The sequence below is a fragment of the Mauremys reevesii genome, linkage group 5 (assembly GCF_016161935.1).
Source record: "Mauremys reevesii isolate NIE-2019 linkage group 5, ASM1616193v1, whole genome shotgun sequence".
NCBI lineage: Eukaryota > Metazoa > Chordata > Testudines > Geoemydidae > Mauremys > Mauremys reevesii.
The window spans coordinates 1,136,873-1,164,750 of NC_052627.1; the positions used below are offsets into that span (position 1 = coordinate 1,136,873).

Here is a 27,878-nt window from a genome sequence, read left to right on the forward strand (position 1 = left end):
CTCGGGCGCTGGCAGCGCGCAGCGAGGTTCCCGGGGCCGGGCCGGGACCTGCCGAGAGCGGGTCCATGGGCCGAGTCCTGCCGCGCTGCGGGGCGGCGCTGGGCCTGGCGCTGCTGCTGGGGGCTGTAGCCCTGCGGGGGGGCCACTCCCGTGAGTATCGGGGGGAGACCCCGGGCCGGGGGCGGGAGGAGCTGGGGCAGCCGGGGAGGGAGCTGGGTGTCAGGGGATCAGCCGGGCCGGGGTGCGGGGAGGGGAGCTGGGTGTCACGGGGGCAGCCGGGCCGGGGTGCAGGAGGGGAGCTGGGTGTCGGGGTGCGGGAGGGGGGCAGTTCTGGGTTCTGTGTTCAGAGGTGTCGGGATAACCGCACCGCGCCCCCCCCCCCCAGCAGTGGGCTGTCACTGACATCGAACAGCGACGTTGCTATAGTGGCTGGTGGGGGAAGGTCCTGGCCCCCTTGTGCCAGGTGCTTCCAGGGGTGCTGCTGGGACTGTGTGTGGGGGGGGGGGGGCTGAGAGCCACCGAACTGAACTGTAACCCGTTAATCTAATGCCAACTGCCCCCAGCCAGGGGGTGCGGCACCGTTAGGACCAGCACCCATGGGTGCTGCACACGCTGACAAGCCCCTCGCAGCCCCGTGAGGCTCCCAGGCTGCAGGGAAATCCCCGGTTCCAGGAACTGCCCAGGCTGTTTCATTCCCAGCGCCTCAGGGCAAGGTGGGGATTTCAGACACGATTCCTGTGTGCAGAGCTCAGGCTGATGGTTACTGAGAGGGAGTAAATTACGCCACACACACACCCCCTCCAGCCCCATAGACCAGGGTTAAATGAAAGGAAAAGGGTTCTTGGATCTCTGACCTTTAATGGCTCCCAGAAGGTTCTTCACGCTGGGTTTCAGCCCAGTGCCTGGAACTCCTGAGTGTGGCTTGTCTTTGGCTACGTACAGCTAAATTGTGTCAACACCAGTCTAGTTGCACCCACAGTCAGCAGTGGGTCACATCTGTAGTGGAAGCACATCTTTAGAGGTGTCATCCTAGGGAGGCGATGTGAACCCCCTCTCTGTCTCTGCGGTGTGTTGGTGCCCCAGGGGAAGGGGAGAGTGTGGAGCCCCCGGTTCTGTGCATTAATCAGGTCTTAGTTTGTGTGTGAGCTGCTGTTGCAGAGCCGCGTTTGTGCTGTGAGAATCTCCTGTACCTGCCGGATAAAGAGCTTTTGGATCCCAGTAGGGGGTGAGAAGAGGGGAAGGCACATCCTGCTTTTTCGGGCGTGGACTCGAATTTTCCTTGTTCTCGATGAGGCAGCAGCTCAGACCCTGGGCAGCTCAGCAGCCCATATTGAGCTGGGTGAGGCTCCGGGGTGGATCTGGAGTTTGTTTGAAGTGGTTTAAGGCACATTGGTCCACTTATGTCACTTCAATAACAGGCTTGGTTTGACGTAAACTGGGTTAGTCCTCAGTGCAGCCTGGATCTACAGGATCATAGAAGATTAGGATTGGCAGAGACCTCAGGAGATCATAGAATCTCAGGGTTGGAAGGGACCTCAGGAGGTCATCTAGTCCAACCCCCTGCTCAAAGCAGGACCAACCCCAACTAAATCATCCCAGCCAGGGCTTTGTCAAGCCTGACCTTAAAAACCTCTAAGGAAGGAGATTCTACCACCTCCCTAGGTAACCCATTCCAGGGTTTCACCACTCTCCGAGTGAAAAAGTTTTTCCTAATATCCAACCTAAACCTCCCCCACTGCAACTTGAGACCATTACTCCTTGTTCTGTCATCAGGTACCACAGAGAACAGTCTAGATCCATCCTCTTTGGAACCCCTTTTCAGGTAATTGAAAGCAGCTATCAAATCCCCCCTCATTCTTCTCTTCTGCAGACTAAACAATCCCAGTTCCCTCAGCCTCTCCTCATAAGTCATGTGCTCCAGCCCCTAATCATTTTTGTTGCCCTCCGCTGGACTCTTTCCAATTTTTCCACATCCTTCTTGTAGTGTGGGGCCCAAAACTGGACACAGTACTCCAGATGAGGCCTTTACCAATGTCGAATAGAGAGGAATGATCACATCCTTCAATCTGCTGGCAATGCCCCTACTTATACAGCCCAAAATGCCATTAGCCTTCTTGGCAACAAGGGCACACTGTTGACTCGGATCCAGCTTCTCGTCCACTGTAATCCCTAGGTCCTTTTCTGCAGAACTGCTGCCCAGCCACTCGGTCCCTAGTCTGTAGCAGTGAATGGGATTCTTCTGTCCTAAGTGCAGGACTCTGCACTTGTCCTTGTTGAGCCTCATCAGGTTTCTTTTGGCCCAGTCCTCTAATTTGTCTAGGTCCCTCTGTATCCTATCCCTACCCTCCAACGTATCTACCACTCCTCCCAGTTTAGTGTCATCTGCAAACTTGCTAAGGGTGCAGTCCACGCCATCCTCCAGATCATTAATGAAGATGTTGAACAAAACCGGCCCCAGGACGGACCCTTGGAGTACTCCACTTGAAACCGGCTGCCAACTAGACATGGAGCCATTGATCACTACCCGCTGAGCCCGACAATCTAGCCAGCTTTCTATTCATCTTATAGTCCAATCATCCAGCCCATACTTCTTTAACTTGCTAGCAAGAATACTGTGGGAGCCCGTATCAAAAGCTTTGCTGAAGTCAAGGAATAATACATCCACTGCTTTCCCCTCATCCTCAGACCCAGTTATCTCCTCATAGAAGGCAATTAGGTTAGTCAGGCGTGACTTGCCCTTGATGAATCCATGCTGACTGTTCCTGATCACTTTCTTCTCCTCTAAGTGCTTCAGAATTGATTCCTTGAGGACCTGCTCCATTATTTTTCCAGGGACTGAGGTGAGGCTGACTGGCCTGTAGTTCCCCAGATCCTCCTTCTTCCCTTTTTTAAAGATGTCCACTACAGTAGCCTTTTTACAGTCATCCGGGACCTCCCCTGATTGCCATGACTTTTCAAAGATAATGGCCAATGGATCTGCAATCACATCCGCCAGCTCCTTTAGCACCCTCGGATGCAGCGCATCTGGCCCCATGGACTTGTGCTCGTCCAGTTTTTCTAAATAGTCCCGAACCACTTCTTTCTCTTCAGAGGGCTGGTCACCTCCTCCCCATGCTGTGCTGCCCAGTGCAGCAGTCTGGGAGCTGACCTTGTCTGTGAAGACAGAGGCAAAAAAATCATTGAGTACACTAGCTTTTTCCACATCCTCTGTCACTAGATTGCCTCCCTCATTCAGCAAGGGGCCCACACTTTCCTTAACTTTCTTCTTGTTGCTAACATACGTGAAGAAACCCTTCTTCTTACTCTTAACATCTCTTGTTAGCTGCAACTCCAAGTGGGATTTGGCCTTCCTGATTTCACTCCTGCATGCCTGAGCAATATTTTTATACTCCTCCTTGGTCATTTGTCCAATCTTCCACTTGTAAGCTTCTTTTTTGCCTTTAAGGTCAGCAAGGATTTCACTGTTACACCAAGCTGGTCACCTGCCATATTTACTGTTCTTCCTACACATCGGGATGTTTTTTTCCTGCAACCTCAATAAGGATTATTTAAAATACAGCCAGCTCTCCTGGACTCCTTTCTCCCTCATGTTATTTTCCCTGGGGATCCTGCCCATCAGTTCCCTGAGGGAGTCAAAGTCTGCTTTTTTGTAGTTCATGGTCCATATTCTGCTGCTCTCCTTTTTTCCCTGTGTCAGGATCCTGAACTCGACCATCTCATGGTCACTGCCTCCCAGGTTCCCATCCACTTTTGCTTCCCCTACTAACTCTTCTCTGTTTGTGAGCAGCAGGTCAAGAAGAGCTCTGCCCCTAGTTGGTTCCTCCAGCACTTGCACCAGGAAATTGTCCTCTACTCTTTCCAAAAACTTCCTGGATTGTCTGTGCACTGCTGTATTGCTCTCCCAGCAGATATCAGGGTGATTAAAGTCACCCATGAGAACCAGGGCCTGCGATCTAGCAACTTCTGTTAGTTGCTGGAAGAAAGCCTCGTTCACCTCATCCCCCTGGTCTGGTGGTCCATAGCAGACTCCCACCACGACATCACCCTTGTTGCTCACACTTCTAAACTTAATCCAGGAGACTCTCAGGTTTTTGTGCAGTTTCATACCGGAGCTCTGAGCAGTCATACTGCTCTCTTACATACAATGCAACTCTCCCACCTTTTCTGCCCTGCCTGTCCTTCCTGAACAGTTTATATTCATCCATGACAGTACTCAGTCATGTGAGTTATCCCACCAAGTCTCTGTTATTCCAATCACATCATAGTTCCTTGACTGTGAACCTTCCAGTTCTCCCTGCTTGTTTCTCATGCTTCTTGCATTTGTGTACAGGCACTTAAGATAACTTAGTGATTGTCCTGCTTTCTCGGTCTGAGACAGGAGTCCTCCCCTCTTGCACTTTCCTTCTCGTGCTTCCTCCCGGTATCCCATTTCCGCACTTACCTCAGGGCTTTGGTCTCCTTCCCCCCAGTGAACTAGTCCAACTAGTCTAATCATCTAGTCCAACCCCCTGCTCAAAGCAGGACCAACCCCAACCATCCCAGCCTGGGTTTTGTCAAGCCCGACCTTAAAAACCTCTAAGGAAGGAGATTCCACCACCTCCCTAGGTAACCCATTCCAGTGCATCACCACCCTCTGAGTGACATCGTTATTCCTAATATCCAACGGGGGCCTCCCCCGATGCAACTTGAGACCATTGCTCCTTGTTTTGTCATCTGCCACAACTGAGAACAGTCTAGATCCATCCTCTTTGGAACCCCCTTTCAGGTAGTTGAAGGCCACTATCAAAACTGGCCACAGTACTCCAGATGTGGCCTCACCAGTGCTGAATAGAGGGGAATAATCTCTTCTCTTAATCTGCTAGCAATGCTCCTACTAATGCAATCCAATATGTCATTAGCCTTGTTGACAACAAGGGCACACTGTTGACTCATATCCAGCTTCTCATCCAATGTAACCCCTAGGTTCTTTTCTGCAGAACTGCTGCTTCGCCAGTCTGTCCCCAGCCTGTAACAGTGAATGGGATTCTTCCTTCCTAAGTGCAGGACTCTACACTTGTCCTTGTTGAACCTCATCAGATTTCTTTTGGCCCAATCCTCCAATTTTTCTAGGTCACTTTGGACCCTGTCCCCACCCTCCAGCATATCTACCTCTCCCCCTAGCTTAGTGTCATCCGCGAACTTTCTGAGGATGCAATCCATCCCATCATCCAGATCATTAATGAAGATGTTGAAGAAAACCAGCCCCAAGACCGATCCCTGGGACACTCTGCTTGATACCAGCTGCCAACTAGACATGGAAGCCATTGATGGCTACCCATTGAGCCTGACAATCTAGCCAGCTTTCTATCCACCTTGTAGTCCATTCATCCAATCCATATGTCTTTTACTTGCTGGCAAGAATACTTTGGAAGACTTTGCTAAAGTCAAGATATATCATGTCCACTGTTTCCCCCATATCCAGAGAGCCATCACAGAAGGTAATCTGGTTAGTCAGGCATAACTTGCCCTTGATGAATCCACGTTGACTGTCCCTGATCACTTTCCTCTCCTCCAAGTGCTTCAAAATGGATTCCTTGAGGATCTGGTCCATGATTTTTCCAGGGACCGAGGTGAGTCTGACTGGTCCGTAGTTCCCCGTATTCTCCTTCTACCCGTTTTTTAAAGATGGACACTATATTTACCTTTTATCAATCGTCCGGCACCACTCCCGATGGCCACAAGTTTTCAAAGATAATGGCCGATGACTCTAGAATCACATCAGCCAACTCTCTCAGCACCCTCAGATGCATTATGCACAATCCATGGAGCCGGATCTGTCAGTTTTTCTAAATAGTCCTTAACCTGTTCTTTCACCACTGAGAGCTGCTCATCTTCTCCTCATAGTGTGCTGCACAGTGCAGCCGTCTGGGAGCTGACCTTGTCTGTGAAGACTGAGGCAGAAAAAGCATTGAGTACTTCAGCTTTTTCCTCATCATCTATCACTAGGTTGTCTTCCCCATTCGGTAAGGATCCCACACTTTCCCTGACCACCTTCTTTCTTTTTGCTAACATACTTGTAGAAGCCCTTCTTGTTACCCTTCACATCTCTTGCTAGCTGCAACTAATTGTGCTTTGGCCTTCCTGATTACACCCCTGTATGCTTAAGCAGTATTGTTATACTCTTCCCTAGTCATCTCTCCAAGTTTCCACTTCTTGTAAGCTTCTTTTTTGTATTTAAGCTCATCAAAGATTTTCACTGTTAAGCCAAGCTGGTCACCTACCATATTTACTGTTCTTTCTACACATCGGAATGTTTTGTTCCTGTGCCCTCAATAAGTCGTCTTCAAAATACAGCCAGCTCTCCTGGACCCCTTTCCCCCTCATATTAGCCTCTCAGGGGATCCTGCCCATCAGTCAAAGTCTGCCCAGAGTCAAAGTCTGCTTTTCTGAAATCCTGTTTCCGTATTCTGCTGCTCTCCTTTCTTCCTTTTGTCAGGATCCTGAACTCGACCATCTCATGGTCACTGCTGCCCAGGTTGCCACCCACTTCTACTTCCCCTACCAATTCTTCCTTGTGAGCAGGTCAAGAGGGGCACGGCCCCAGTTGGTTCCTCCAGCACTTGTACCAGGAAGTTGTCCTCAACCCTCTCCAAAACTTGCTGGATTGTCTGTATTGCTCTCCCAGCACATGTTAGGGTGATTGAAGTCCCCCTGAGAACCAGAACCTGTGATCTGGAAACTTGTTAGTTGTCTGAAGAAAGCCTCATCCTCCTGGTCTGATGATCTATAGCAAACGCCCACCACGACATCACCCTTGTTGCTCTCTCCTCTAAACTTAGTCTAAAGACTCTCCACAGGCTTTCCATTAGAGAATGGAAAGTTACAGCAAAGTCTGTTTTGGTCTGTCCAGAACCCAGAACTTTCTCTTTTGTCCCAGTCCAGAAGCTGCTTCTCCTCCAACAGCCCACACTTAGCCCCAAGGGGCCCCTCTTTAGTCTTTTGTTCTTGTTCCTGCCAAACATTGTCACCTGGCCTCATCCTCAGCTCTTTGTTTTCCAGCTGGTCACCACTGGCTGGCTTCCTGCAGAGGATGGGTCGTTCATGGTCATTAGTTGCTAGGTGCCAAATGTCCGGGCAGTTGTCTTCTGGGACTCCCCATCAGCATGGGGGGGAGAGATAGCTCAGTGGCTTGAGCATTGGCCTGCTAAACCCAGGGTTGTGAGTTCAATCCTTGAGGGGGCCACTTAGGGATCTGGGGCAAAAATTGGTCCTGCTAGTGAAGGCAGGGGGCTGGACTCAATGACCTTTCAAGGTTCCTTCCAGTTCTAGGAGATTGGTATATCTCCAATTATTACCTTTTTTTTTTTTTTTTATTACCCTAGATAGTGAGGTGTCAGTCACACCTGGCCTTCTGCAGCGCAATTAATCTTTTTCCCCCACCTTGATAACCATACAGCATATAGGGGAAACTGAGGCACACGCACATTACAAATCGTGGGGAGAGGTGATGCTGAGAAAGACCAGGTGATGGTCGGAGAAGGGGAATCCGCACGGTAGAGCTCAGAGAGCAGGGCTTGGCTCTTTTGGAGAGTGAGGGAGCTGACCCAGGGTGGCCAGGTGAATGCAGAGGGGAGGGTGAGGAGATGGGAAGCGGAGGGTCAGTTAAGCCATCCCTTGGAAGCTGAAGTTACTGAGGGCGAGTGTGAGAAGCTCAGGAAAGGAAGGGAGAGCCAAGGTGGGGATCAGTGAGGGTGACTGAAGAGAGGAGCGGGGTCGATGGTAGATGACAGCAGCGTGGAGAGAAGAAAGGAGAGAAGTTAGGTGTAGGGCCCTGCAAAAGAAGAGATGGAGTGAGGAGAGGAGAATGGGGAGCTGAGGCTGCTGCAGGGCAGTGTCAGAGGGAGGGAGCCAGGTCTCTGAGAGACAGGAGCAGGATCAGACTGTGATCTATGGTGTCCTTTTTGCTTCCGTCACTGCAGTGTCTAAGGGCTAGAGCCATAAAGGGGAAAAGGTGCCTAAATCCCAGAATTAGGCCCCCCAGGGCTCACAGAGCCCCCCCCCCCCCTCGGCTGCTGCTGAGCCCTGTAGGTGCCTGAACTCACTTGGCACCTTTGTTTGTGCAGTAACAGGTCCCTCCGGATCTGTGTTCCTGCCTCTGGGCCTGCGCCCTGCAGTTTCCAGCCAGGTGCCCAGACACCTGAGCCCCAGAGCGATGCATGGACCGAGGGATGACAGGTGTCCTCCACCTAACTAGTCTGGGGACCCGATGTGGTGGGTGTGCTCAGGCCGCTTGCTGGATCAGACCCGCACACGAGCTCACACAACAGTGTGGGAGGAGCCGGGTGGTTTGGGCATCGCCGGGATGTGGAAGACTCCTGGATCCAGGCCCCCTCTGCCTGCGAGGGAGACTGGAATTGAGCAGGGCTCTGCCACCTCCCAGGGTGTCCTAGTCCCTGAGCTGTGGGGCACTCTGCTGTGGGGACCCCTGCATCACTCCTGTGGGAGCTGTTCCACTGGGGAGAACTAGAACTGGGCCAGAGAGCAGGGGCGCGAGAACGGCTCTGTAGCTGGGTGGTTGGAGCCTTCACCCGGGAGGCGGAGACCCCGGGTCCAGTCCCTCTGCTCCACTGACTCTTTAATTAGTTAGCTAGGGCTGAGCAGCATGAGCAGCGCTGCTCGCTGATCCGGCTGTCTGATTGTGACTGAAGGGGAGTGAAATGGACAGTGGCTGGTGCTGGCAGGAGGGACGCAGAGCGTTTGGCAGCCAGAGGAGCTGAGGGGAAGAAAAGGGGAGAGCTCTGCCCCCATGACATCTGTCTGTTCTTCAGCTCATACATAAGCCAGGGCAGCTCTGTGCCTGTCGTGTGTGTCCGGCACGGCGGGGAGCCTCTGGTCTGTAACTGGCCGTTAGGAACTATGGAACAAGGCCCCAATCCTGCAAACGCTGCATGTCACGTTACTGAGATAAGGGAAGGCTCCGGGGGCTGTGTGAGTGAGTAAGGGTCCACACTGCGAGTCTGCAGCGTCTGAGACTAAATAGTTCCTCAGTGTCTCGGGGGTTAACAGGACCAAATAAGCCACCAGTCTGCATCAGCCTGACTCTCCTTCCCCCCCCGGATGTGTATAACTCGCCTGAGCCGTGTCTGACGTTAGTGAGATGCTCACATGGGTGAAGGGATCAGGGGTTCAGTCTCTGCATCATCAGGCCCTTTGGGAGCTGTCGTCCTTCCCCATCCCCTTTGGCCCTGATCCTGCCTGTGGATCTGTGGGGACGGGGAATCAGCCTGTGAACTCTATGAGGTAGGGCCTGTGCAGTGACTGGCACAATGGGGCCTGATTCCTACAGGGGACCTGGGGTTGCAGCCACAGCATGAATAAGTTAAGTCCAGATCAGACTGTGAAGAGTTACAAAGGAGATTACAGTGGACAAGAAGCTGGATATGAGTCAGCAGTGTGCCCTTGTTGCCAAGAAGGCTAACGGCATATTGGGCTGTATTAGTAGGAGCATTGCCAGCAGATCGAGGGAAGTGATTATTCCCAGCTATTCGGGACAGTTGAGGCCACATCTGGAGTATTGTGTCCAGTTTTGGGCCCCTCACTACAGAAAGGATGTGGACAAATTGGAAAGACTCTGGTGGAGGGCAACGAAAATTATTAGGGGGCTGGAGCACATGACTTACGAGGAGAGGCTGAGGGAACTGCGCTTATTTAATGTGCAGAAGAGACAAGTGTGGGGATTTGATAGGCACCCCCAACTACCAGAAGGGAGATTCTACAGAGGATGGATCTCGGCTGTTCTGAGTGGTGGCAGATGACAGAACAAGGAGCAATGGTCTCAAGTTGCAGTGGGGGAGATCTAGGTTTGCTATTAGGAAACACTGTTTCATTAGGAGAGTGGTGGAGCACTGGAATGGGTTACCTGGGGGGCTGGTGGAATCTCCTTCCTTAGAGGTTTTTAAGGTCAGGCTTGACAAAGCCCTGGCTGGGATGATTGAGTTGGGGTTGATCCTTCTTTGAGCAGGGGGTTGGACTAGATACCTCCTGAGGTCTCTCCCAACCCTAATCTTCTATGATTCTATGATCTTACAAAACCGAGTGACTGGGCAACAAAATGGTAGGTGAAATTCAATGTTGATAAATGCAAAGTAGTGCACATGGGAAAACATCATCCCAACTATATATATAAAATGATGAGGTCTAAATTAGCTGTTACCACTCCAGAGAGATCTTGGAGTCATTGTGGATAGTTCTCTGAAAACATGCACTCAGTGTGCAGTTTCAGAGAGGTAGCCGTGTTAGTTTGTTTCAGCAAAAAGAACAAGGAGCCCTGTGGCACCTTAAAGACTAAGACATTTATTTGGGCATAAGCTTTCGTGGGCTGGAACCCACTTCGTCAGATGCATACACGAAAGCTTATGCTCAAATAAATGTGTTAGTCTTTAAGGAGCCACAGGACTCCTTGTTTTTTTCAATGCTCAGTAGCCATCAAACAAGCTAACAATGTTGGCAATCATTAGGAAAGGGATTGATAATAAGACAGAAAATACCATATTGTCTCTATATAAATCCATGGTACGCTCAAATCTTGATAACTGCGTGCAGCTGTAGTCATCCCGTCTGAAAAAAGATATATTGGAATTGGAATAGATACAGTAAAGGGCAACAAAAATGATATGGGGTATGGAATGGCTGCTACACGAGGAGAGGTTAATAAGATTGGAACTTTTCAGCTTGGAAAAGAGACGACTTAGGGGCATATGATGAAAGTCTATAAAATCAAGACTAAGGCTATGGTTTTTTTTTTCACAGAGGTCACAGACGTCACGGAATCTGTGACTTCCAGCAAACTCCCTGACTTCAGCCCGCGGTGGCTGGAAGCTGTGGGGTCCCCCTGCCACCTGCAGCAGCCAGGAGTGGTGGCGGGGCCTCTGGGCTGTGGGGGGGATCAACTGCTCCCAGTTGCCGTGGGCGGCAGGGGGACTGTGAAGCTCTGAGTGGCCCGCAGTTGCCTCGCTCCTGAAGGTGGTGTGTGGGTAACGCAGCTGAGTTCCCCATTTTGCCATGGATATTTTTAGTAAAAGTCACAGATAGGTCACAGGCTTCCATGAGCTTTTCTTTGTTGCCTGTGACCTGTCCAGGATTTTTACTAAAACTATCCATGATAAAATCATAGTCTTCATCATGACTGGTATGGAGAAAGTGAATACCAAAGTGTTATTTACCCTTTCACGTAACACAAGAACTAGGGGTCACCCAAGGAAATGAATAGGCAGCAGATCTAAAACAAACAAAAGGAAGTATTTCTTCACACACTGCACCGTCAACCAGTAGGACTCTTTGCCAGAGGATGTTGTGAAGGTCAAGACTATAACATGATTCAAAAAAGAACTAGCCAAGTTCATGGAGGATAGGTCCCTCAGTGGCTATTAGTCACAATGGGGCAGGGGTGGTGTATCTAGCCTCTGTTTGCCAGAAGCTGGGAATGGGCGACAGGGGATGGATCACTTGATTCCCTGTTCTGTTCATTCCCTTTGGGGCACCTGGCATTGGCCACTGTCGAAAGACCAGATACTGGGCTAGACGGACCCTTGGTCTGACCCAGTCTGGCCGTTCTTATGTACTGAAGAAATTATAGTAAATTGTGTGCACTGCCGGTGTCCTGGCTCCCACCTGTAGCTTGGACACATCCCTCTGCCCACCTTGCCTTCCCCAGATTCAGCTCCTGCATCTCCTATCCCCAGTCCTCCTGCCCCACCCTCTCCCAAAACACCCCCTTCCTTTTCCCCACACTGCACCTCCAGCCCTGCCCCTCCTCCTGGGCCCCCATTTCCTTCCTGACATACCCCTGTACCTCCAATATACTCTCCCCAGTATGCTTTCCTACTCCTCACACATGCTCCAGACCAACTGTATCTCCCCACCCTGTCCTCTTCTCACTCCCCCTCCAGCCCTGCCTCCCTTCCTCCTTCTACCCCACCATCTTTCTCCCCGGTCAGGCTGTTCTGTGAGCCCTTTCCCAGGTCTCGCTCCCACAGGAGCGCTCCTGAGGGCTGACACCATCTCTCGTGTATTGCCAGGGGCTCCCTGGCAGGGTCTGGTTGGATCTGACTCCCACCTCCCCCAATCTCTCACCTTCAGGCCTGCACTCCAGGCGCATATTGGACACGGTGGTGTCGGAGCCCGGCCCGGGGCTGCCCTGGTACAGACGTGTTGTGTATGTGGATGATCAGGTCACCTACTTCTACACCAGCGGGATGCAGATGGTGGAGCCCGGCCCAGTGTGGATGGCGCAGAACGAGGGCCCAGAGTTCTGGGACAAGATGACCTGGTACGCACGGCGCTGGCAAGCATGGTTCAGAGCAAGTCTGAACACCCTGGGTCAGCTCTACAACCAGAGCGAGGGTGAGTGAAGGACACGACCCGACCTAGGGACATTTTGGGGGGGGGGAGCGAGGGGGGAAGCGTGCTTTTGATGTAAACAGGGTGAAGGGGTGAAGGGACACGGATGCATGTTGGGGATGGAGGGGAAGGGACAGATCCGGCAGGGGCATTTTCTCGCTGGAGTCGGTGTGAATGTGGGGGACAGAGGGGCAGGGGGAGGGGCTGCAGGATGGAGGGTCCATGTGAAAGATATTTTTGACACCTCCAAAGTGGGACTCTCATACTCTCCCTTCCCCAAACACCCCAGATTTCTGTCACCAGTCTCACTTGCAACTGCCTCTGTTGCCCTTCGGAGACCCCCTGCCCCTTATGTTTGGTTATTTTCCAGGCAGAGTGATAGGGGTGCGAAAGCCAGAAGTTCCCATCAGACCCGGCTAGTCCAGCCTTCTGGTCACCCAGGCAAGAGAATTGCGCCCAGTGATTCCTGCACGGAGGGATTTGTTCTTGCTGGCTACGACAGTGATGTTCAGACCCTATAGCTAGAATAGGACTCTGAGAAGTCTTGTCTCAATTCCCAGACACCGAGTGATGGGGAGTCCCAATGTCGACAGCCCCAACTGTTCAGATATCACGAGTCAGGCCCCAAAAATCCTGAGTTTGGCTTAAATGTTGTGAGTATTTTGGGGATAATATTGAAGCTTATTTTATTTGCCCTTTAGTTTGAGCTTTTAGGGGACACATTTGTGGAGTTTTCCCTACTACTAGAAAGAGTAGATGTTAGTGCTGTAAGAGAGCTGAGACTCTCCCCTAATCCCATGAGTCCAGGAACTGGGGATTTAATAAAATCACCCGCTATCATGAGACACACAGTGAAGTCCCAAGAGCAGGCAGTGCTGCATTCACCCCAGCCCTGGGGAGAAGCTGCGCACCGGTGAGCCTCGTTCATTGTTCACTTTGTCTTATTTCCCAAGTGAGTTTATCTAAGGTCAGATTCCTCTTCACTCCGCAGAGCGAACATCTGACATTTGACTTGGGCTGGAGAGTTAGTGAGAGAATCAGCCCCTGTAATGTGCAGAGACTCCTGGGATTCCTTACTCCTAGCAGCAGAAACCCCAGTACGTGTCCCCCGGTTGGAACCCCTGGGGTCAGGCAGGTTCCCCTGCACACTATCGATAGATGTGTAAAAGCTGTTCTTCCTGCTCAGTCCCTGATGTGCGGAGCTGTAGTCACCTGGCCAGGCTTCTGATTGTTCTGTGTCCCCAGTCCTTTGTGGTACTCTTCTCCCCCATCTCCCCTTGAATCCCAGCAATGAGAACTAATTCCTGTCCTGCCCTGGACACCTGGGTTCCTGGTGGTGCTGCCCCAGGACTAAGCAACAGGGCCGAGGGTTGCCAGGTGTCTGCCCCCACAGCCTGCCCCCTCTGTGGCTAGTTTAACCCTCTCCTGACTAGTCTCACCCATTGGTCCCCTGCTGCTGAGCCTGTCCAGCCTGACCTGCTCACACGGACACCGGCCTCCCCAGTGCTGAGAGAGGGGCTCTGCTCACCCGCCCCTAAGCCTGCGCTGGGGAGCTGCTGTTCTGTCCCTGCTGCCCCCTCCCCAACCACTGTCCCGACTGCCCCCTCTCCCTCATTTACTCCATCCTTCTCGCAGTCCTGGGGCTGCCAGCTCACCAGAGACTGTCCTGAGTCCTGCATCTTGGCCACCAACAGTGTTCCCCTCGCTAGCTGCGTCTGTCCCCAACATGCACATGGAGGAATTCGGGGTCTGGTCCCTCTGAAACCCCATCGGTGCCCCCACCCTGCTCATCCCCATGGAGTGCAGCACAGAGGAGAAGAGGGATGGGTGAGGCTCCCTGACCCATCCCACTCCTCTCGGGCACCTGGCTGGGGATCTCTGCATGTTCTGTGACCAGCCGCCCTGCACCTCTCCAGATTCTCAGTGATTATCTCATTGTTACTCATCCCTTTTCCCCCTCACTTGTGTTCTCACTTTTTGACTTTAGTTGATTGGAATAAATAGTTAGTTCGACTCTCGTAGCAGAGTTTCCTCCACTCCTGGAACTGGGCATGCCTCGGTCTCCGGGATTCAAACCCGGTGCCTCCTGCGGCAAGCCCATGCCTTTGAGCGACCTGCACGCTAGCTGTCTGGAGTGCTTGGGTGAGACTCCTATTGTGGATTGCTGTCAGCTCTGCCACCAGTTCAGTCCACATATGTAAACGGGCAGGGTGGCCAGGCTGAAGTCCCTCCTGATGGAAGTGGCGCTCAGACCTTCTTCGGAGCCAAGCCAGTCAAACTTGGCACCGTGTACCTCAGTGTTGGTACAAAGAGCTGCTGCAGAGGGAGTCCATACGGGACTCCCAGCACTGTTCCCCATCACCAGTACCAGGAAAGAAACATAAGAAGCAGCTGTCTGAGAGGTTCCCCATCTCTAAGAATGGACAATCATGGGGAGCACAGGGGAGTGCGACCTGTGTCTGGCCACTCCTCTGCCCCTGCTCTGCAGGTGAAACCGACTCCGCCCTGTTCACAGGCTCTGAGTCTAGTGCATGACCAGCCACAGGCACCAGAGAGGCAGTGAGTCACCAGCAGGGTCATGGTACCATCCATCCCAGAGGCGTTTGTTGTGGCCAGGAACTTGTCGGCACTTCCAGTGGCACCATTGCCGGCAGTACAACACTCGGTGCCAGCAGTGTAGGCAATCAGAAGGGAGCTTGTTGCCCTGAGCTCCCATTTGGTACCAGGCCCTTTGCACTGTCTAGAGGGAAACCATCTCTGCTTATGTCGAAGCAGGCTTTCCTATCTTGTCACCGATCTCTGGATCCTCGGCACCATCTCTTGGAGCCAAGGGTACCAGACCACCATGGTCCCCACAAGATGACTCATCATCCAAGTTGGACGTTGAATCTTGTATCCAGCCAAGGGACTGGTACCAGTTCCCTCACCAGTCTGTCCTATGCGATGGTGGAGCCCAGAGTGGGGGTTCCTCCGAGTGCCTGCCCAGTGGGCAATGGCCCATGCAGATACAATGGCTTTTTTGGAACTCCTGGGGTTTTCCTCCGCTGCCTGGCCCCCCATCTACACACTCCTACTCAGTGGTGTCTGAGAGAAGGATTCCTCTGTCACACCCAACCTGGGCTACGATACTGAGCCAAGTATCGACTCTCAGAACCTGGAGCTACAGGATCTGGTTGGTGCAGAAGGAGAGGAGGAAGGTCCCATGCTGGTGCAGGCTACCTCCTCCCCCCCAGAAGAGGCCGGGGTTAGGTGTTTCCCCTCCCCAGGACACTTCAGGGCTCTCCTGGAGTTATGGAAGAAGGTGGCCTCAAACTGCAGGCTGGAAGTGAAGGTAGTTAAAAAATCCTCCAACAGCCTGGTCAACATCTGGGCTGCAGTGGCCCCATTGAAGGTAGCTCTGCCTCTCAATGAGGCCGTCATGGGTCCAGTTAAAACCCTGTGGCAGACCTCTTCCTCACTGCCCCCCACATCAAAGAAGGCAGATAGGAAGTACTACGTCTCCACCAAAGGGTAGGAGTACGTATGTTTCCATCCCTCCCGGATCCTTGGTGGACTTGGCAGCCAATGAGAGGGAAAGGCCAGGGTTGTGAGGCCCAAGTCAAAAGACTCAAAAAAGCAAGACCATTTTTGTAGGAAAATGTATTCTACCAGTGGTCTATGGCTCTACATCTGCAACCAACAGGCACTGCTGGGCAAGTATGACTTTCACTCCATGTTGAAGTGTAAGGACTCTCTTCCCCAAGAGTCCAGGCCGGAGATTGTTGCTCTGGTGGAAGGGGCGGTGGTGGCCAGGGCTTCCCTGCAAGCTGCGGATGTGGCAGCTGGAGCTATGGCGTCAGCAGTGGCCATGCAAAGGGGCTCCTGGCTTCAGTCCTCTGGCCTACAGACATAGGTCCAGCAGTCTCTTCAAGACCTTCTGTTTGAAGGGACTTCGCTCTTTTCAGAGCAGACAGACGCCAAATTGCACAGCCTAAAGGACTCCAGAGCCACCCTCAACTCCTTGAATCTCCGTGGCCTGGTGCCTTTGAGGAAACATTTCAAGCCACAACAGCCTGTCTGCTTCCCAGGCCTGCCACCTTGTCAGGACCTGTTCAAAAAGCAGAACAGAAGTTAGAGGCACAATCAGCTGCCCCCATCTGCCTCAGCCTCACGGATACACAGGGGGCTCCAAGCAGAACTTTTAATGGGGCACCTAAGAGCATTACACCAGTTCCCATACTGGATCCTGCCCTCCTTTTGTTTTTGAACCATCTCTCCTGCTTCAGCTGGGCAGGTCCCTTATCACCACAGACCATTGGGTGCTGAGTACGGTGGAGAAGGATTATACACTTCAGTTTGTTTCCACTCCTCCCTCCTATCCTCCATCTCCGTCCCTCTTCAGGGACCCTTCTCATGAGCAACTTTTAGCCCAGGAGGTACAAGCCCTTCTCCGGGTAGGAGCCGTGGAGGAAGTGCTTCGGCACTTAAGAGGGAAAGGGTTTCGCTCTTGTTATTTCCTAATCCTGAGTGCCTCAGGGGCAAGCTGCAGTCTGTATAGGGCCACGCTCCTCCATGGCCAGGTGCAGTGCAAGGGAGGAGGGGTGACCCAGGCCCACCCACTACTGTGGATCCCAACCCAGGGACCCTCTGGCGGCAGCCATATCCTGCCCTCCTTCTCTCCCCTCTACTGCTCACACTCCCTGGGCCATTTCCCCATGACTCGTGCACTCGGCCTGTATCTCAAAGCCTGCAGTCTGGCAGTGGTTAGCCGAGCTCTCCCTGCCCTGCTACCCTGCCCAGCACTGCTTTGTCTCGGGTGCGGCCCTCCTCTGAGAGCCTGTCCTCCTCCCTTCCTGGCCAGAGCGAGAGTGAGCTCACCTCAGCCCTGTAGCCTTTTATAGAGCCCAGCCTGGCCCTGATGGGATGACTTCTCCTTTCCTCTGATTGGCCAGGTTAGAGCAGGCTCCCTCCAGCCTGCTTTTAACCCTTTCCCTGCTGGAGTGGGGCCCCACTACCTGCTCCCTCTCTTTCTGTACCCGATCTCACAAGATCACGGCCAAATGCTCTGTCTGCCTGACTGCGTGGAAGCTCCATGGTTAAATCCTGCAGAACTGGCCTGTTCGGAGCAGGTCTGCTAGATCTTGCTAGGCAGTAGGAAACCTTCTAGCACAGCTCCTTACCTTGCCAAATGGAAGTGATTCTCCCTTTGGTCATCACAGCTAGGGGCACTGGAACTTCCCTACAAGTGGTGGAGCGCGCTGGTGCTTAAACTGTGGCTCTGCTTCTTCCCTCGAGGCACCACCCCCGCTCCACCTCTTTCCCTGAGGCTTCCCCTCCCCCCCCCACCCTTGCCTGCTGCTGAAGTGGCAGGGCCATGGATCCTTGGCCCCCCCTAGAATCACAGAATCTCAGGGTTGGAAGGGACCTCAGGAGGTATCTAGTCCAACCCCCTGCTCAAAGCAGGACCAACCCCAACTAAATCATCTCAGCCAGGGCTTTGTCAAGCCTGACCTTAAAAACCTCTAATGAAGGAGATTCCACCACCTCCCTAGGTAACCCATTCCAGAGCTTCACCACCCTACTAGTGAATAAGTTTTTTTCCAATATCCAACCTAAACCTCCCCCACTGCAACTTGAGACCACTGCTCCTTGTTCTGTCATCTGCTACCACTGAGAACAGTCTAGATCCATCCTCTTTGGAACCCCCATTCAGGTAGTTGAAAGCAACTATCAAATCCCCCCTCATTCTTCTCTTCTGCAGACTAAACAATCCCAGTTCCCTCAGCCTCTCCTCGTAAGTCATGTGCTCCAGCCCCCTAATCATTTTTGTTGCCCTCCGTTGGACTCTTTCGAATTTTTCCACATCCTTCTTGTAGTGTGGGGCCAAAAATTGGACAGAATACTCTAGATGAGGCCTCACCAATGTTGAATAGAGGGGAATGATCACATCCCTCGATCTGCTGGTAATGCCCCTACTTATACAGCCCAAAATGCCATTAGCCTTCTTGGTGACAAGGGCACACTGTCGACTCATATCCAGCTTCTTGTCCACTGTAACCCCTAGGTCCCCACCTGCACGCCTCGTGCCAAATGGGAGATGCCTCAGGTAAGCGCTCCACACCCCAACTTCCTTCCCCAACCCTGAGCCCTCTCCCTCACCCTAACTCCCTCCCAGACCCTGCACCCCCAGCCCTGAGCCCCCGCCTGGACCCTAAGTGGATCAATGGTTCCATGTCTAGTTGGTAGCCGGTATCAAGTGGAGTGCCCCAAGGGTCGGTGCTGGGGCCGGTTTTGTTCAATATCTTCATTAACGATCTGGAGGATGGTGTGGACTGCACCCTTAGCAAGTTTGCAGATGACACTAAACTGGGAGGAGTGGTTGATATGCTGGAGGGTAGGGATAGGATACAGAGGGACCTAGACAAATTAGAGGATTGGGCCAAAAGAAATATGATGAGGTTCAACAAGGACAAGTGCAGAGTCCTGCACTTAGGACGGAAGAATCCCATGCACTGCTACAGACTAGGGACCAAATGGCTGGGCAGCAGTTCTGCAGAAAAGGACCTAGGGGTTACGGTGGATGAAAAGCTGAATATGAGTCAACAGTGTGCCCTTGTTGCCAAGAAGGCTAATGGCATTTTGGGTTGTATAAGTAGGGGCATTTCCAGCAGATCGAGGGATGTGATCATTCCCCTCTATTCAGCACTGGTGAGGCCTCATTTGGAGTACTGTGTCCAGTTTTGGGCCCCACACTACAAGGAGGTATTTTGTATGGTCCATTCCACAGTCCCACAACACCTAGTGACAGATGCTGCTGCCAGGCACGGTGGGATACATGCCCACAGTGCATTGCTCCCATTGATGCATCGACAGACGGAGCAAGTGGAGACACGCTTTGGCGACTTTTCTTTTAGGTTTGGGTTCCCTTCTGAAAGGAGCTGGGTGGGTATAGTGCCCAATAGCATAAGTGGGGACCCTGTTTCTCAGTGGAGAGAAGGCCCAGTAACAAGGCGGTGACGCACTGGCCTCCCTGCAGTGGGGTCTTGGTGAGATTTTCCAGAGAGGCTGCTGCTGACCCTCATGTGCTGTGATCTTGACCCAGCCCCTGGGGTCCTGCCTGTGTGTTTCAGGGTTTCACATTATCCAGACGATATTTGGCTGTGATCTCCGGGAAGACAACGCCACTCAGGGGTTTTATCAGGATTCATATGACGGACGAGACTTTCTTACCTTCGATAAGGAGACCATGACTTGGGTAGCAGCAGATATTGGGGCTCAGATCACCAAGAGGAGATGGGATGCTGAAGTAGATGACAACCAGGGATGGAATCACTACTTCAAGGAGGATTGTATTTCCTGGCTAAGGAGCGCTCTAGAGTACGGGAAGGAGACTCTGCACAGGAAAGGTAAGGCAGAGGGACAAGCCCTACCCAGGGGACACTACTATTTACATCTTCCATTCCCCAGCTCGTTCCAAAATGGAGCCCTACTTGCAAAATGAACTGGGGGGGGGGGTGCTATTCATCTAACCTTGCACCAGGGATGGGTGGGGAAACAACCCCTTTTCCCCACCAGCTCTGCTGGAAAAAAGATAAGAAATTGAAAAATGTTAAAAGCAGCTCACTGTAGCGAAGCTGCATCTCCAGAGCCACTTGACCAAATGAGCCCAAATTCACACCACAAATTCTACCTCTTCCGCTGGTGTGACACAGTGTTATCAATGCAATCTGCCTGTGTGTGTGCGCATGTTAGAGCACTCTGAAAAATAGACTCTGTAGAGAAAGTGCCACTGAACTTTGGTCATGGAAGTGCCACCAGTTCTATGGACACCAGCTTCATTCACCATGTAATTCTTCCTCATTCACTGTCTGCACCATCGTATTTATAAGTGTTACCCACAGCACCTGTGTTCCCCCAATAATGGTAATTTTGTCCTTGTTGCTTCTTTGTCCAAACTTCTCCCACAGTCACCTATGTGCTTCCTTCCATGCCATCCCCTACATGTGGAATTGCCCTCCCCATGTAAATCTGGAAGAAGACTCCCCTTGTCATTAAAGTTTTCCCCCTCAAGGCCTACCTTTTCTGCAATGCTTTCTTACTTATTACTTGATTCTTTTATCAATAAGACATCAGAATCACAGTCACATTTATTAATCAAAGCTTATTAAGGATTAATCAGCAGAAATATGGACGGGAAGAGGTTAAATACTTTACCTCTCTGACTCAAGAGAGTTGCAGCATAGTTGGCTTCAAAATGTTAACTCACTATTACCTATGTATGTAACTTATATGTTACCATGGACACAAATTCCCCAAATTAGTTAGTACCATTACAAACCATAATCTTTCCCTTCCCAAACAGTTTACTCTCGCTGTTCAAGGTTACTTGAAATTTGTACATGGGTTTTTTTGCAACAATTATAGTAATTGCTTATTTCTCTCACAAACCTCAGCAGAACATTGTCTTGTCTGTGGCCCTCTTTACAAATGCCAAGAAGAAAAAGCCCTACACAGAAATGTAATGAGTATTTCAGTACCAAGAGGCTGAGAAACTGATTTTTCAACATAAGGGTAAATCCTTTTGAAATCCATAATATTGGGGTAAATAGATCTGGTAACAACCAATAAGAAATTAGCCAATTAATATTAGCTAGTTTGAGGGGCAATTTAGCTCTGTGTGTGTCACTTCGTTAAATGGCCCTTTCCATCTCTAATTGGTCAGTTTTTGTAGTTCATTTTTTTGCTCCCTGGCTAGGGCAAGATTTTCCCCTTTTTCCAATCCAGAGACGGATAGGAGATGAGCATAAACGTAGCATGTGATTAAGGAGTGACATTTGTGACACCTGAATCTGGAGTTTAGTGAAGCCTTTCAAGGTACTTGTCACTGTGGCTGGGAGCAGAGGCTTCTGGTTTCCACACTCATAGAATCTGGTCAGGGACCTGGATTCAGGATTCACTGTTGCTAAGAATTCGGCACAGGAATCCTCTAACATGGTGGTTCTCTCTCTCATCAGAGGGAGTCTGTCTCATGGACTCTCATCCTGTCCCATTGCCAGGATCTCAGAATTTCATGCTGCAAAGCTCCAGCAAAGGCTGCCTGGATTAGAGCTTGAAAACAGCTAACTTCAATTTCTTCTTTTTCCCAGTGCGCCCAACAGCTAGAGTGAGTGACAGGTCATCTCATGACGGCCTCACCACCCTCTCCTGTAAGGTCAGTGGGTTCTATCCCCGGGACATCACCGTGACCTGGCTGAGAGATGGGGAGAGCAGACAGCAGGAGACCTACTCTGAAGGCATCCTACCCAGTGGGGACGGGACCTACCAGACCTGGGTGACAATGGAGATTGATCCCAAGATCAAAGCCCATTATTCATGTCACGTGGAGCATGAAAGCCTGTTAGAGCCACTCTCCATCTCCTGGGGTAAGGAGTTTGTGTGTGTGTCTGTTTTCCAGTGGGAGAGGGTGAATCCATTAAACTCAACCCCTAAAAAATTCTCATTCGGATTTAGAGGCTGAATCTGGAATTTCCTCAGGGTCTGTGAGGCCCTGTCCCCTTTGGCTCTGTCCCTCTGCAGTCAAGTTCTCATGCTAGAGTTGGGGCCTGCAGTGCCTGGGGCTCATGCCTTGCTCTCCAGTTTGTTGCCTCTGGGGCTGTTGGATACATCTCAGCAATACAGTGTCTCTGAAGGGAGAAGATTAACAATGAGAGATTAAGGCCTGAAGAGACCATTCTGATCATCTGATCTGAGCTCAGGATGACATCTCAGTGGCTCCTGAGCCTGACTCTCTGCTCCTTCATGCGCAGCGCTCTCTGTTTGACCAGCAGCTGTCCCAACCTGACCTAGCCACTTTCACTGACAGCGAGCCTGGCATACAACAGCAGGCAGAGTTCTCCCCACCTGTCTCTCCTCCACCACCAGAACCATTTATACCTCCGAACATGGCTCACAAGCACCAGCCTCAGTTTCCCTACTTTGTTCCCCCGTGGGCAGGACCTCACTTCTTATCCCATGCCTTGGCCTCAGTGGTACCCTTGGCTGGCTCCTGCTGCCATTGTCCTCGTGACTCTTCCACCAGACCACAAGCTTGTTCTGCGTCTCTATCTCCAGCTCCGTCTACATCTAGAGCACCTGAACTCCCCTCTGAAGAGGTGGGCTATGAACCATACCCTGATTCACTGACTCCTAACTCTCCATTAGCTCCAGACGGAGCCCTCATGCCTCCACCTCCACAAAACATGGATGACTTTAAGCAATTCCAGGAACTTTTCAAGAGAGTGGCATTCAGCCAGGACATCCCTTTAGAGGAGGTCCAAGAGACGCAACATAGACTCCTCAAAATCCTCCAACCCTCTGCACCTTCAAAGATCACACTTCCCATAAATGAAGCCCTCCTGGAACTAGCTGACACCCTCTGGCAGACCCCAGCCTCTATCCCACCAACATGCAAAAAGGCTGAACGTAAATATTATGTTCCTGCTAAGGACGTAGATTTCTTATTTTCTCATCCACAACCGAATTCTCTTGTAGTGGATGCAGTGACACACAGCACGAAACAGCCACGCTACCAACCCACCCCGCAGGACAATGACCTCAAACTCTTTGCCCTTCTGGGCTGCAAGGTTTATACTTCCTCCACTTTGCAATTCAGAATTGCAAACTATTCCACCCTACTTGCTAACCACGACTTCGACAACTACAACAAGCTCTTTGATTTTTACCTCCCATATCCCGGAGGACAGGAGAACAGACTTTAAATCAGTCCTTGTTGAGGGCCAATGGGTGTCCAGGATGGCCCTACAAGCATCTCTGGACATGGCGGACACAGCAACCTGCTCTACGGCGACTACGGTGGTTATGTGCGGATCTTCTTGGCTGTCTGCATCTGGTATCCCCAAAGACCTGCAGACCTCCCCTTTGATTAAGCTTTTTTTTAAAAAAAAAAAATTTGACAGTCCTTCACACTATGAAAGGCTCTAGAGCCACCCTGCACACGCTTGGCATATACCCATCCCTCCCCAGGAGACAATGGTATCAACCTTATCAGAGGCCCTGCGCACAACAATATCACCGGCCCCAGCCCAGACTGCATGATATAGCCAGTAATCGTGCTAGACCTCCTAGGTGCAGACAAAACCAGGCGCAACCAGCTACATCCTACACATCAGGAAACAAACAACAATTTTGAAGCGTTGGTCGAGGAGCTGCACGATCACCCCTTGACTCCGCCACCTATTTGCCCATTTGGCCACCGCCTCCAGGTTTTCCACCATGCCTGGCAGCAGGTCACACAGAACCATTGGGTCCTGGAAATAGTTCAGTCTGATTATGCCATCCCTTTTATATCCTACCCTGCTACCCTTCCCCCTCCCCTGTTCCTCTTCAGGAACCTCTCACAAGCACCTACTTCATATAGAAGTGGCTTATCAGCTAGGTGCAGTGGAACTTGTACCAACGCAAAATCAACGGAAAAGGGTTCTACTCCCACTACCTGACCCAAAAGAGGAGTGGGGGATGGAGGCCTATACTAGACCTACGCTGACTGAACAAATTCGTATGGGTACAGAAATTCAAGATGGTCACATTGGGCACAATAATACCTGAGCTGGAACAAAGGGACAGGTTCAGAGCCCTCGACCTACAGGATGCTTATTTTCACATATCCATTCATCCAGCCCACAGATGCTTCCTGCTATTCACACTCGGACACGACCACTTTCAGTACAAGGCATTCCCTTTTCGGACTCTTCACAGCACCGAGAGGATTCTCCAAGACGCTAGCCGTAGTCGTGGCCCACCTCTGCAGACACAAGATAATACTTTTCCCCTACCTAGATGGTTGCCTTTTCAAAGGCAGTTCATACGACGAGGCATTACGAGCTACCCGTTTCACCATCTCCCTCTTCCAGCGTAGGTCTGCAAATAAACTTCCGAAAATTCACTCTGACACCCACACAGTGGATTGAGTTCATCTGAGATCACCTGGCCTCAATTCAAACCAGAGCCTTGCTCCCACACAACAGATTCCTCACTATTACACATCTTATACGCACGCTCTCCATTCGCCCAAGGATACAAGCAAGAACTTGCCTACAGCTTCTTGGCCATGTGGCAGCCACCACCTTCGTATGCCAGGTTGCACATGAGATGTCTTCAGGGTTGGCTCAACTCCAACTACAAACCTAGCAGACACAGCTTCTGCATGACGCTACTCCTCCAGTGAACGTATTAGCCTCCCTATAATGGTGGACAAAACCAGAGACCCTCTGCATGGGCGTTCCCTTCCAGCAACGCTCCCCAGCACTCATGCTTACCACGGGCACTTCCATGATTCATTGGGGAGCGCCTGGGAGGACACACAGCACAGGGCCGCTGGTCCCCGTCCGAGACGTGTCTGCACATAAATCTCCTAGAGCTCAGAGCAGTGAGACAAGCCTGCCTTCACTTTCTCTCCCTCATAAAGAACAAATCCATTCAGGTCCTGACGGACAATATAGTATGTATGTTTTACATCAGACTACGGGGAGCACGATCGCACTCCCTCTGCATGGAGGCCATCGGCTTATGGAATTGGTGCGTACAACGCCACATAGAAATTACCATTTCATACCTACCTGGATGTCACAACACTACCGCCGACACACTCAGCAGACACTTCTCTGAGGAACACAAATGGGAGTTACATTCCTCGATACTACGACAGCTCTTCTCCCACTGGGGCACCACGTCGATAGACCTCTTTGCCACAACCCAGAACCACAAATGCCATCTATTTTGCTCCAGAGCAGGACTGACGCGTTCCTCATCCTGTGGAACAACTCCCCGTCTACACTTTTCCACTGATCCCTCTGATACACAGGGTTCTACAAAAGATCAGAGGCGACGAGGTGTCGCGGAGTGTGGGGGAGTCAGGGCGCTGCAAACCCCTCTTCCTGTGATTCACTGTGACTCTCAGCCAGGAGAACAGAAGGTTTATAAGACAACAGGAACACAGTCCTAAGCAGGGCTTGTAGGTACAACCAGGACCCCTTAGCCAAGTCTCTCTGGGGGGCAAGGATCTTAGACACCAGACTTGGGGTTCCCTGCCGCTTCCCAGCCAGCCCAAAACTGAAAAAAACCCTCTCCAGCAGGCTCTCCTCCTTTGTCCAGCTTCTTGGGCAAAGCTGTCGACTTCCCCCACTCCCCGTCTTGGCTCAGGTTACTGGCTCAGGTCCTGTCCCTCACCTAAAGTCATCCCCTGCTCTCCCATCCCCCAGACAACAGTCTGTACTGCATCACACAAGGCCTGGGTCATACTTATTGCCCCGGCTTGGCCCAGACAGACATGGTATCCCTACCTGCTACACATGTCCATCCAAGGACTCTCCCCAACAGACCAGATCTGCTTTCTCAGGACGGCTTCTTCATCCGCAGCTCCAGAAACTCCATCTGATGGTGTGGTTCCTTCATGGTTCCAAACCCATGAACTAGCCTGTTCTGAGCAGATCCAGTATGTCCTCCTGCACAGTAGAAGAGACTCCACTCGTAAGACTTACCTGCAAAAGTAGAAACGCTTCTCCCTATGGTTCTCCCATAAATGCTTGACACCCCATACCGTGACCCTCCCTAACATCCTAGACTACCTTCTCAAACTAAAACAGGACGGGCTCTCGCTCAGCTCCATCAGAGTACATCTCACAGCCCTCACCACCTTCCATGATTTGCTGGACGGATATTCACTCTTTGCCCATCCCACAATAAAACGCTTCCTCATGAGCCTGCAAAATCTCTACCCTGAGATTCATCCACCAGCAGCCACCTGGAATCTCAGCCTAGTTCTCTGCGGTCTTATGAAACCTCCCTTCAAGCTTTTAGCTACCTCATCCCTTCTCCACATGTCTATGAAGGTAGCTTTCTTGGTTGCCATAATGTCAGCGAGAAGAGTAGGCGAAATAAACGCCCTGATGGCCTTTCCTCCCTACACAACCTTCTCTAAAGACAAGGTTACCTTGCAACCCCACCCTAAATTTCTCCCTAAGGTGGTGTCTACCTTCCATCTTAACCAGCCAATATACTTACCTGCATTCTATCCCAAACCTCATAAGACTTTGCAAGAAGTGGCACTACATACCCTCAACATCTGACGAGCAATCCCCTTTATCTAAACAGGACTAAACCATTTAGTAAATCCCCTCGGCTATTTGTTTCCACTACCAAGAGATCGAAGGGTCTGACTATCTCTAAGCAACAACTTTCCAAGTGGATCTCTGACTGCATCAGATCCTGTACCGAACCCAGAATGATCAACCACCTGAGGACATCAGAACCCATTCTACTCGAGCGATGTCAACATCTGTTGCCTTCCTCCATACTGTACCTATTACTGACATCTGCAAGGCGGCCACGTGGACATCTGACCACACATTTGCCAAATATTGTTATCACACAGGACACCACAGCAGACACCATAGGTCACACAGTACTGTCTACAGTTGTCACTTCCGCAACTCCAAAGTCCCACCAACCATAGTGGGTACTGCTTCACGTTCACCTGTAGTGGAGCACCCACAGGGACAGCACTCAAAGAAGAAGAGGTTGTTCACCTTGCAGTAACTGAGGTTCTTTGAGATGTGTGTCCCTGTGGGTGCTCTACTGCCTGCCCTCCTCCCCTCTACTTTGGAGTACTATTCTGACATCTCTACAGTAGAGAAGGAACTGATGGGAGATGTGGGATGCACACGCTCAGACAGACCCTAACGATGCTGCGAGACAGCAGCTGAGCATGTGTCCCCTGACCAGGCACTGCTACTGAAGATCTCAGATCAACAGCGCCAGGATGCACCGTTACCTGAAGTGAAGTACCCACAGGGGGACACATCTCAAAGAACCTCAGTAATTGCAAGGTGAGTAACCTTCTCTTTCTATCCTTGGTGCTAGAAGAGGAGTGGGGTCTCATAGGTTAGAGCAGGAAGTCTGGGAGCCAGGACTCCTGGGTTCTGTCTCTGGAAGGGGCGTGGGGGCTGGTGGGTTAGAGCAGGAGGGGCTGGAAGTCAAGATTCCTGGGGTCTGTTCCTGGCTCTTGCACTGACTCACTGTGTGATCTTCAGCAAGTCTCCCCCCTTTCCCCGTTAGGGACAATACTGACACCCCTGCTCTCCCATAATTAGGTTTATGAAGATTTATAACATTAGTCAAAGGCCTCTGTTTTAAGTGCTAAATATTTATTATGAATTGAAGTGGTAGAGGCTGGGTCTAGTGTCCAGGACTTTGCATGGTGGCTGCATTGGAAGGGGTGGAGGGTTGCAGGACTCAGCCCTTATCTGGGGAGCTGACTGATTAATGCCTGCATTGGGATGAAAGGGGGGGTTAGTGGGGAATTTTCCTCATTGATCATTCTGTTCATTCCATTTCAGAACCAAATAACAGTCTGATTCCCATTGTGGCTGGAGTTATCACTGCAGTTGTCCTGATTGGTGGTATAATTGGAGTAGTCATCTGGAAAAAGAAACTCAGGTAAAGAGCCTGGGATGGGGGGATTCCCT

At 51.4% G+C, this 27,878-nt stretch overlaps 1 protein-coding gene across 1 annotated transcript; it reads left to right on the forward strand.

The window, feature by feature from the left end:
- LOC120406095 (major histocompatibility complex class I-related gene protein-like) lies at positions 1 to 27,853 on the forward strand. The gene is made up of 6 exons (XM_039540386.1): positions 1 to 150; positions 12,118 to 12,381; positions 18,422 to 18,463; positions 19,488 to 19,763; positions 21,504 to 21,779; positions 27,750 to 27,853. The coding sequence occupies exons 1-6, from the start codon at positions 66 to 68 to the stop codon at positions 27,851 to 27,853; spliced, it is 1,047 nt and encodes a 348-aa protein (XP_039396320.1). The 5' UTR covers positions 1 to 65.
- Positions 27,854 to 27,878: the final 25 nt, after the last annotated feature.

Bases quoted from the DNA above. Each gene is read 5' to 3' on its own strand.
- LOC120406095 (XM_039540386.1), top strand. From the start codon at position 66: ATGGGCCGAGTCCTGCCGCGCTGCGGGGCGGCGCTGGGCCTGGCGCTG. The intron at 12,382-18,421 runs GTGAGTGAAGGA...TGTAACCCCTAG, and splicing joins GCTCTACAACCAGAGCGAGG to GTCCCCACCTGCACGCCTCG. The intron at 19,764-21,503 runs GTAAGGCAGAGG...TCTTTTTCCCAG, and splicing joins GGAGACTCTGCACAGGAAAG to TGCGCCCAACAGCTAGAGTG.